This window comes from Anthonomus grandis, chromosome 2, assembly GCF_022605725.1.
Source record: "Anthonomus grandis grandis chromosome 2, icAntGran1.3, whole genome shotgun sequence".
In the NCBI taxonomy this organism is placed as follows: domain Eukaryota; kingdom Metazoa; phylum Arthropoda; class Insecta; order Coleoptera; family Curculionidae; genus Anthonomus; species Anthonomus grandis.
In genome coordinates, this window is record NC_065547.1 from 37,348,932 (window position 1) to 37,360,994 (window position 12,063).

Below are 12,063 nucleotides of genomic sequence, written 5' to 3' on the forward strand. Positions count from 1 at the left end.
TGTTAGAAAGGAGTTAAAACCGCGATTAATTAAACACACTTGTTCGTCGTTAGAGCAAGTTTTTATTTCTGTACAACTTAATCTTAAGAATATTGTTTTTGGTGTAGTTTACCTGCCGCCAAAATCTGATATGGGTAAATACAGTGCTTTCTGTGATACAGTACTGGAGATCTTTAAAGCCCATCCGAATTTCTTATTTACAATTGCAGGAGACTTTAACTTACCTGGCTGCACTTGGTTTAATGAAAATTAAAATCTTAAAGTTACCTTTTCGGATGTGTTCAAATGTCGCACCAGCTTCACTGCTTGGACAGGTATTTAATAACCCTTTAAATTAAAAAAATTAATTTAAAGGGTTGTCGCCTCTCTGGATATCTAACAAACACAAACTTATAATCGTAATTTAAATTTTAGTACACATTATCGCTTACTTACCTTTGAAAATATAACGCCGAAGCTTCTTCAGAATTTTCGTTACTTTGTATAAAACATACCAACATATCATATTTTTCGTAATTTTCATATGCTGCCATTTTTCAAAGAATTTATTAAATAAAGAAAAAAACAAATACTTACAATACAAAAAGTTGACTTAAGAAACCGTAAAATATAAATATTTGATATTTAGTTGACTTTTGTTTTGTTACCAACAAGAGTCATGGCCTACTATTAAATTTATGTCCTTAATTTTAGAAAATTGTCATTTATTTGTGTTTCTTAAAAAAAGGTATATCATTATATATTTTTGAATCGATAAAAAGAAGACAAATTTATTAGTGCATATATATACAGGGTGTTCCATTAAAAAAAGTTTGGCTTATAACTCAAAAACAGTAAATATTAAAAAAAAATAATGTACGCTACTGCATTCTACGGAAAAAATCTATAAAACTGACTTTTTTACATACTTATTCGATAAGTTAAAGAATAATCGAAATACAAGGGGGGTCCCAAAATGTCGAATTTTCAAAAATGGCCTATATGTTAAAAACCAAGAGAGCTTTGGAATTTTTGTTAACGGCATCGTTATTTTCACGAAAAAGTAGTATACTGTAGCGAAAACCGCATCACGCTAACGTCAAAAATAACAGAGATACCCCGCAAAAGTACCCAAAAGGGGACACCCTGTACATTTAAAAGCATACCAAGAAATATCGCAATACCTACATGTTAATCCACATCTCACTTTGATCTTTCTTCCTGTAAAAATAAAGCAATTATCCTCCAGGGACATGTTTAAATCGCTACACAAAAATAGCATTTCTATGCTTTTTCTTAATCTCTTTTAAAATGTTTAGAAGTATAGGCTTTTGTAAGATTTATTAGTCTACTTACCGTCTTATCTGTAACAAATGTTTAAAGTGCGTGCAGTGTTTTATCAAGCTTTCGTACTTTATTTCCATCCATGTAAACGTATTTTCAATACCTTGTGCAATACCTTATCAAAAAACATATTAGTATTTATGCCTCTTTTTTCTTCGATAACAATAAGCCAATTTTTCTCTGTTATCATATTTGAAAATTTTCAAATAATTGAACATTTGTCGTGTAGGCATTGTTATGTATTATGTCATAAAACAATTACAAATTACGTTTTTTAAGAAATATCAAAATATTTCCAAACCACAAAGCATACCTCCAGAAGTGACCAAAACATATAATACACTATATAGTGCTTACTTACTACCTGAGCTGAAATATTACACTTTTGTTTTTTTATATCTGTTCGTAATACCAAAAATAGAGGAAATATAATAATATTATCAAATCTACAAATATTTTTGAAATCGACTCTAAAGAAAGAACATTATAAATTACTATTAATATAATCAAAATTAATATTTAAATATCCCATAGATTATATCAAATAGTACAAAGGACAAATTTTTGGGATTGCTCATTTGTTTCCCAAGCAACAATCAATATGGCAGCACAAGAGAATTTATAGATCTTCTTACTATCTCTTGCACTTTAGTGCGGAAAATACCAGTTTACATACTTGCAATATGTTGCCATTTACATTTGTATATCTGATTTATCGATGGTTATAAACCTGAACATGCATACCAAATAATATACTCATAACCCACTAAAATCCCATTTAATATTCAAAGCTCATGTACATGATCCGTAATTAAACAACTGTTGATTCGCACTTCAGCTAACAAACAAAATTATTAATTTGCAGTCAGCACTACGTGCTCAGCGGATCCAGACAAGGATAAAGCGGGGCCAGCACTGGAAAACGAGATTTTGCGCGCATTTCCCGATTCAAAGGTGACCTTTAAACGTATCGTAACCGACAACAAGGACAACATTATTGAGGTTTTATATAGCGTTGCAAATGACCGGCTATGCGACGTCCTGTTTACTGCTGGCGGAACAGGATTTGCGGCCAGCGACGTTACCCCCGAGGCGACGAGGGCTGTAATTGAAAAGGAGGCCACAGGGATCACTTATGTTTTGCTTTCAAAGAGCTTAGGTCAGTATTTTAATCCATTTATTTAAAAAAAAAGGGTAAATATTTCTGTCAAATCCATTAAGCTTTTGAATCCTGACATATATACTTGAGAGTGATCAACAAGTTTTTCAGAACAAAAAAAGATTCTTAACAAAAAAGTTGATAAAAAAAAGCCACTTGGCAACGTAGAATACCTCTATGTTTACAATGCAGGATTCGATGTTGCCACTTTGTGTTTTTTTTTTAGATATTTTGTCATATCCGATCGATATCCAGCAACCAAAAATGTAGAACGCGGAATATGTCATTTGCCAGGAACCTCTTAATACTCCGCGCCCGCTGTTAATTAATCGATATAATATTCGTATCTCCCTGAAATTCCCAAGGAATTTTAATAATTTTTGTCCACATATTAACAATCAGTAACTAAATCGATTTATAGTAGTTATAAACCTCTACAAAGTAAATTTTTTCCGTAAAAATTACTTAAAAAAAAAATGTTAAGGAAATGAAAAAGACTCACAAAGGATTTGAATTAATCTTTTTTTAATGATAAATATGTAAACGCATTTGAGATGGTTGCAAAAATCTACAAACAAAAGTTTTTTGGTAAAAAAAATTATTGAATTGTAAAAAATATAAAGGGCTATAACTCCTAACGGCTATAAGGAAAAGTTTTATCCATATCCTTTGGCAATTATTGTCGTTTATAGCATCTAACTCAATAAGATTTAATTAAACAACTTTTGTTTGTAGAGGTTTGCAATAATTTCAAATCCGTTCAGATATTGATTATACATATATAACAGAAAAAAGTTTAATTGAAATCCTTTGGAAGCGGACTATAAATATGTTGCTGGCAAACACTATATGCTGCGTTCTCAATTTGGTTGCTGTATATTGACCAGACACTACCTTCATTTTTGAGGCATTTCGAGTTCTAATAAGCAATAAATTTGCTTACACATTTTTATTAATATTTTTCTAAAAGAAATGAAGGAAAAATATTATTTTGGTATGCAATACTCAATAGATATTTTCACAAATATGTCGTCTTGTAATACAACATCTTAAAATATTCCCCCTGCCCCCTGTGTAGATGTTGCGCTTAATCCAAACAGTCAATGTTTTTATTCTAGCGTATTCAATGTTCTAAGGATGGATGTCATATTTATCTTGGCAGCAATTTTAAAACTGCGTCTTTTTCTCGACTTCGATGCTTCAGGATAGTTATTTTTATAAAAAATGTTGTTGATATTATAGGTTTTTAATTTTTTATAATATTGTAACGAAATTCGGGAACACACTTTTATTGTCAACCTCAAAAACACTAACCTAACTCGCCTTGACTGTCGTTTAATTGTTTCCAAGGTAAAAACTGACTAAACAATTAAAACTGAATGAATTGTCACCAAGCGCGTCCTTTTTAAAACCCGATGGAACAGCTTCGAAATATTTAGAATTATCTTCATTGTTTTTGCCCAAAGACACCAATAATTTTAGGAGAATACTGAACGTCAAAGCAAGCAAGTATACAAATTCTAGAAAAATAAAACTACAGGGATTTACAATAATATAACCTAAATAACCCAAATTGGGGCCAAAATGGGGCTCTCGAACAAGATGAACTACTTAAAAACTAAACACTATAGATAAAAGTAATAAACCAAACATAAGTAGAACTATAGAAACCCTACGAATCAACTTTAACTACAGAATACTAAAAAAAATTTACAAAAACTCGGAGAACAATTAACGTATTTACATTTTCATAATACTGCTCCCCTCTCAAGTTTGATCGTCCCAATCAAACATGGGACCACCTGAGTCATGATAGGGCGCTAGCTGAACGATGTTTACAATTTTCAACTTCGTTGTCGGATGTCGCTGGATACGGTACACCACGTCGTTGACTCTGGTGACCACATTGAATGGACCTTCCCAATCCTTCTGGAGCTTTGGTGACTTGCCCCTCGTCCTCCGTGGATTCTATAACCAGACTTTATCCCCAGGATTAAAACCGGTAGAATTTGCTTTTATGTCATAACGTGATTTCATTCTGTTACTTTCTAGATGAAGTTTATCCCGTGCTTGTTCGTGAACAATTTGTAAACGCTTTTGTAAATGATCGACGTACTCCTCAAGGGTTTCAGACTTATGGGGTCTTTCAGTAATAATGTCCAAAGGTAAACGAAGTTCATCACCGTAGACAACTTTTGCCGGGCTTTTTCCAGTTGACTTGTGGATAGAAGAACGATATGCCAATAGGAGTGGTTGTATACAGGTATCCCAGTCGGTTTGCTTAGAGTTTACCACCATCCTCAATTAGGTTTCAAATGTGTGGTTAAATCTCAACCATTCCATCAGACTGAGGGTGTAGTGGGGTTGTACGAGTCTTATTGATTCCCAGCAACTGGCATACCTGTTGGAATATTTGTGACTCAAAGTTCCTTCCTTAGTCTGAACGTATCTCTCTGGGTGCACTAAATCGACAAAACCAGTTCTGGAACAGCACTTCAGCTACTGTCGTTGCTTCTTGGTTTGGAATCGGATAAACCTCGGGCCACTTACTAAAGTAATCCATAGCAACAAGAGCATATTGGTTTCCAGAGCTACTAGTAGGAAAGGGTCCTGCTACGTCTATGGCAATTCGTTCAAAGGGTGCACCAACAAGATACTGCATCATTTTCCTCTTGTCCGGGTTCTTGGGCCCTTGCTTGACGAACACTGCTTACACTGTCGGCACCAGCGTTCAATATCTTGATGACTGTTCAGCCAGTAACCGTTCTCTCACTTTTGCCAAGGTCTTACTAACTCCAAAATGTCCTCCGCCGACACCGCCATGAACAGCTTCAAGAACTTCCGGAATCCGTTTTCGAGGAAGGACTGTCAGATATGTCTTTTTTTTCCATCTACGCTCTCCCAGACTCTTTTTAACAATCCATCTTTTATAACCAATGAATTCCATTGAACAAATAAGCTTTTAGTTCTGAAGATTTGTCAGAAATGTCTTTTCATTCTGGTTTTGAAATTTCTCGAGATTTCAGTTCGTAAATAAGACCAAATACTGGGTCATCACACTGATCTTGGATTAAACTAGCTACATCCCACTCTTTAGAACTGTGAAGGCCAATACGACTACAAGTAAATATCTCTGGATGCTGTTTTGATTCGTTTTTAGAACAATGTTGACATGCTTCAATACAGGGTCTTCTCGATAAAGCATCGGCATTTTGGCATATTCGCCTTTCCTATGTTCTATTGTAAAGTCATACTCATGTAATCGTTGAAGCCACCTTGCTATTTGTCCTTCGGGGTTTTTAAACTGAAACAGCCATTTCAACGAAGCATGGTCAGTTCTAAGGATAAATCGTTGACCATACAAATATTTATGGAAATGTTCAATAGCTTTTACTGCTGCCAATAGCCCTCGTCTGGTGACACAATAGTTTCTTTCTGGCTTTGATAACGTTTTACTGAAATAAGCTAACACTTGCTCGCCATCTTCATAATTTTGTGATAGAACGGCCCCAATTCCAACATTACTTGCATCGGTATCTAAAATAAAAGTTTGTCCAGCAATCGGATATGTTAAAATTAGAGATGTGCATAGTGCTCTTTTTAACCGATGAAATGCTTCTTCACAGTCTGTTCACCAACTAAATACCATTTTGTCCTCCGTGCGCTTATGTAGAGGCTTTGCAAGATTAGCGAAATTTCTTACAAATCTTCTGTAATAGGTACAAAGGCCCAGAAAGCTTCTTAACTGGTGTTTGTCAGTGGGTCGTGGCCATTTTTCGATTGCCTCTACTTTATTTGGATCAGTCTTGACACCTTTTTCTGATATACATGGCCAAGGTATCGAACTTCTTTTTGAAATAAGCAACATTTTTTAGGACTTCAGCTTCAGGTTGGCCTCTCGCAGTTTAACAAATACCTTTTGAATATTCTTTAAATGATCTTCAAATGTTTTCCCCAGTATGATGACGTCATCCAGATAAACTAAACATGATTCCCAAGTCATTCCACGTAAAACTGTTTCCATAAGTCTCTCAAAGGTAGCTGGAGCATTGCAGAGTCCAAAGGGCATTACTGTAAACTGCCAAAATCCTGTTCCAGTCGAGAATGTGGTCTTTTCCTTATCTTCTGGGTGCATCTTTACCTGCCAGTATCCACTCTTACATCGAGTATTGAGAACCATTGTGAACCTGATAGCGTGTCCAGGGTGTCGTGAATTCTTGGTAGGAGATAACTGTCTTTCTTGGTAACGTCATTCAGTCGCCGACACCAATTGTAACGAAATTCGGGAACACACTTTTATTGTCAATGTCAAAAACACTAACCTTGACTCGCCTGACTCTTGAACTCGCCTTGACTGTCGTTAAATTGTATATTTGTTTCCAATTTGCTTGTATAATTGTTTCCAAGGTAAAGTCTGACTAAACAATTAAAACTGAATGAATTGTCACCAAGCGCGTCCTTATTAAAACCCGATGGAACAGTTTCGAAATATTTAGAATTATCTTTATTGTTTTTGCCCAAAGAGACCAATAATTTTAGGAGAATACTGACAGTCAAAGCAAGCAAGTATACAAATTCTAGAAAATTAAAACTACAGGGATTTACAATAATATAACCTAAATTGGGGCCAAAATGGGGCTCTCGAACAAGATGAACTACTTAAAAACTAAACACTATAGATAAAAATAATAAACCAAACGTAAGTAGAACCATAGAAACCCTACGAATCAACTTTAACTACAGAATACTAAAAAAATTGTAGAAAAACTAGGAGAATAATTAACGTATTTACATTTTCATAATAATATTATTAATTTTCATAATGCATCAGTGATCAAAGTTATATATATTTGTTAAAATCGCGCTTGTATACGCCTTGAATGCTACAATGTCATATATTTTAGTAGCGAAATCAATCTTGAGTACTAGAGTCCATAAAATGAGAAAATATGCCGGTGACGTCAGACTTCGCGCATCTAAGCTGGCTATCGTTAAGCGTAGAAGCGTAGAATTCTATCAGATGTGAAAGAGAGAGATGCATGTATTCACGGTCAAGTAAACCTAATCAGGGAAATATGGGGCCTCCCCTTTATTGATTTTTTGGTTTAAATTTAAGTTTGTGCGCATTTTACGTCACCGGCATATTCTCTCATTTTATAGACTCTAAACCATATTTACCTTGTCACTTTTTCGTTATTCCGTATTCAGTCAAAAAGCATTATTTTCCTTCACTTTAGTTGACCGCCCTATAACAGGTTAATATCCTAAAAACCCTAATTATTCGGTAATATTCTGGAAACCCTCTTTCTCTTGTCATTATTTTTCTCTAAACTTCTATTGTTAGAATGTTGCAAGTATCATTCAATAAATAAAAGTCAAGGTTGTAAGAAGGTGCATTGACCCAAGCTCAACAGATACATAGTGGCAGATTTTCTTCCGCAGTGGTTAAAATGTTCATTATCCCATAATAAGTAGAAAAAAATTTCTACCTGCTAGAATTAATTAACATATTTATCTCAGTAATAATTTTAAAAATCCGTTTGTATTTCAAAGGAAATCCTTTTTTGACTGGTTTCGATTACTTTTGGGACCGAAAGCACTAAGTTTAATTGGGTTTAAATCGCTGCAAAAAATCCGATTTCGCTTCTTCAAAATCCGGTCGAATGCTTGTCGATTGAAGGAAAGAACAATAAAATAAAAGGGTTTAGCTGAGAATGACATCCTGGACACATTGGTAGCAGATAAACAAAAATCCGTATTTTTATAAAAATTTAAGACGTTAAATTACTTTTTTTATACAGGAGGAATACAAATGCTTTGTGTAACATTTTTGTGTTCGGCCAAGATAAATTATTAAAATTAACAAAATTATAATATCATGGCAGAAAGCTTTGATATTTCAATTTGTTTGGGGCTTAATGACTTGGCCCGTCATATTACTGGGACAAAATAATGACTGCTGGTTCAATGCGTTATTGACATAATTTATTTTACATTTAAGGTTAAAAACATTGTAATGCTAAATGTAATGCCATAATAACATGGTGTTTCGCATATAGCAGTAAACACAAGAATAAATAAATAAATAAATAAATATGCCTTTTATTTTTAAAATTACATAAACATAGCTGAGAAAAAAAAAACATTATTAAAAAGCTGAAAAAAAAAACATTATTAAAAAAAAAAGTAGCATAAACCACTGGCGCAGTCTAGCTTTAAAGAGCTACTCTACTGAACCAGAAGCTATACTTTACCATCAGTAAATAAATTAGGTAGTTAAAAAAAAAATTATCTTAGGCAAATTAATTAGTAAATTACAATAAATTATTAATTAAATATTACAATTAGAAGAAACTAGAAGAAACTTGCATAACAAACATTAAATTTGCCAGAAAAATTGCACAAATAACAAAAGCCACTAAAAAAAATCTCCATTGGTTTGCAAATTAAATAGATGTTCCTTGAATTTTATTTTAAAAGATTGAATTGATAAATTAATTAGGTTTGTTGGTACTTTATTAAAAATATTTGCTGCATTATAAGAATATGACCTCTGAAACATGGCACTATGATGAAGTGGAACCGTAATTCTTTTAGAAAACCTTATATTTAAACCATGAACAGTGTCCCGAAAAATTAGTCTTTCTTTAAGGGAGACAGGGGAAGATGTGTCATTAATTATTTTCAATAAAAACACTGCAAAATGTAATATCCTGCGCATATCCATTTTAAGCCATCTAATATCTCTATATAAATAAGATACATGGTCAAATTTTCGGAGTCCATAAACAAATCGAACGCAAGCATTTTGGACCCTTTGAATTCTTACCCGACTTTCCAAATCTAGACAAAACCCATAAACTACGTCAGCATAATTAAAATGAGACAGTACAAGGGATTCACATAATTGTTTTCTTAACTTTACATTTAACATATGGCGGTTATTATACAATGTTTTCAGGGACATAAAAGTTCTTTGAAACATTTTTTTAAGGTGTTCCTTAAATCTTAATTGTTCATCCAAAATAACCTTCAAGTTTTTACCGTTGTTTACAAATTCCAATCTTGTATTATCGAAATTAATATTTATATTAGATTTTAAAAACTCTCTTTGATTTTTGTTACCAAATATCATAAGCTGGGACTTATTAGGATTTAATTTTAAATTGTGATTTTTTGAGTTTAAGCCTAGTGCTTGCAGGTATTCATTTATGAGTGATTCGGCCTCTTTATAGTCGCTGTAATCAAAACAATAATAAATTTGCGTATCATCAGCAAATGCCTGAAGCTTACAATATTTAAGCGATTTTAAAACATCTGAGGTAAACATTATAAAAAGCAAAGGACCCAAAATAGAACCCTGCGGTACTCCACAACTAATACTTACTTGTTCAGACTTTCTGTTATCGGAAAAAATCGTTTGATATCTAAAATCGCTCACTGAGTTTACTATCACTGAGATTAATATCGGCGCTCTCCTCTGCTGATTTCTAATTCGCCCATGAGAGCATAATCAGTGTTGCCAGGTGCCGAAAATTTTTACATGAGAAATATTCCGTAAAAGCATGAGATTTAAGAAAAAAGAGAATGAGATGGCGCTGTTGTTAATAAAACCCTAGCAGAGTGTTTATTTATTGTTATACAACGTAATTTTTTTACCTTAATTTTAAATTACATTTAAATTGCTATTTAAAGAAAATGTTTTAAAATAAAAGAATAAAATATGTTGGAAATAAAAAAACTAACAATATTTTAAAGATTTTTATTTATGGATGGGTTAAACGGGATAAACACGTAACAAAATAACATGTCCTATATTTAAAAACTTAAAGATTATATCTAAGTGCATATTATTATATAGAATAATATATTTAAAAATAAAATGTTAATAAGAGTCAGATTTATAGATCTGTTGGCTGAGGTTTCTAATCATGTCTTTTGTTATTGAGAAATTTGAACAAATAGATTTATTTTTGCTAACCAGATCTTTTGTATGCAGTATTGCTATAATGGTAGAAGTTTTTAGCCTATTTCTTTGTTTTGTTTTGTTTAAATTTATGGCGGAAAATACTCTTTTCACATTAGCACTTGAAACAGGTAAAGTAAGTAAATTGAAGATGAATTTTGTTAGATTCGGAAAACGCTGACCACTATTATCTAAGGTTCTTATTTCTGAAATATATTTCCAAAATTCACAGATATCATGCGACTTATCAGTCTTAAAATCAATTTCAAAGTTTCTTAGAGCTAACCACTCATTATCAATTTCTTGTAAATTAACATCAAGCAAGTTTGGAAATAATTTGGAAATATGACTGATAGATCTGATCTTTCGAGATTTAACAATTTCTGGATCTGTAAATTCCATTTTTTCAAATATAGAATCTTTAAGAGGAAATCTTGTATAAATTTGCTGAATACTTTCGATATAAAAATTTAAGCAATTTAATTTAACTCTTTCTAGCCTATTTTTTTCTAAACTTGCTGAGAATACATTTCATCCAGTTGTAAAAAATGTCTGGGGCTTTTAAAATCTATTTTATCGATAGTTGTAGAGCTAATATTCTCGTCTTTTATATAAAAGTCTAGAATTCTTTTAACTACGTTGGCTATTTCTTTGTAACGAATATGAATTTTTGGAGATTCACTTTGCATTAATTTATTTAAATTATTGAAGATTGGTAAAGCATGAGATAAAAACTCCAGATAAAGTCGATTTTCTTCCCTATTCAGTTTTTCTAAAATAAGATCTGCCCGAGTAATATTATTGCCAGTTTGATCCGTAAAATAAAGTTTTAGAGCGTTATATTGATTTAACAGTCTTTTCACCACACTCTCCAATGAAAGCAACGGGTTTGGCTTGGATGAAGGATTTTAACTAGAGCAACACATACATATTCCTGTTATTCCTTTAATTCTTCCACTCTTTTCGGGCTATTTGAAAAATAGTTGTAAACCTAAAAATATAATTATTGTTTTTAAATGCGCTAATCTTATTAGATTAAAAAAAATTATACCTTTCTTGTTAGTTGTTCAACCTCTTCTGGGAGTTTTTGACATGAATATGACGCACAAAGATGTAAACTATGACAAGTATATTTTACAGTGAATATATTTGGTATATATTCTTGTAGCCGGCTGACTAAGGAACTTCTAATACTCACCATTATTACTGGCACCATCCGAGGCAAAATCAGTAAAGTTTGTTTTATAAGGTATATTGTGTTTTGTGAAAAAGTCCATAAACATCTGAAAAAGAGCTGCTTCTGTAGTTTCTGCCACCGGTATCAGATCCAAAAAATTATCTTCTATTTCATTTCAAATTTCCACTCTAACCACTAAACACAAATGTCTGATGCACGAGTTATCTGTCGATTCGTCAGCAATTAAACTAAACTTATTATTTTTCATGAGCTCTATCAAATGCGACTTTTGTAAAGGACCTGTTACTTTTTTAAGAACCCTAGATATTTTGGTTCTATCTGCTTTAATTTTTTTTGCTATATCGGAATGGGTACACACAGCATTCAGGTAATCAATAAAATATTCCATCAAGTTCGTGGGTAGATTATGTTCGGCCA

General features: G+C 32.6%; 1 protein-coding gene across 8 annotated transcripts in view; it reads left to right on the forward strand.

Moving 5' to 3' along the window:
- The window catches only part of LOC126749937 (gephyrin), a 227,308-nt gene that overhangs the window by 178,990 nt on the left and 36,255 nt on the right, over positions 1 to 12,063 (forward strand). For 6 of the 8 annotated variants that reach the window (XM_050459516.1, XM_050459517.1, XM_050459513.1 and 3 more), the window contains one exon: positions 2,189 to 2,482. The exons of the other annotated variants lie outside the window; for them this stretch is intronic. In XM_050459516.1, the coding sequence (XP_050315473.1) occupies positions 2,189 to 2,482 (294 nt within the window). The remainder of the gene's footprint in view (positions 1 to 2,188; positions 2,483 to 12,063) is intronic. 8 annotated transcript variants of the gene reach the window in all.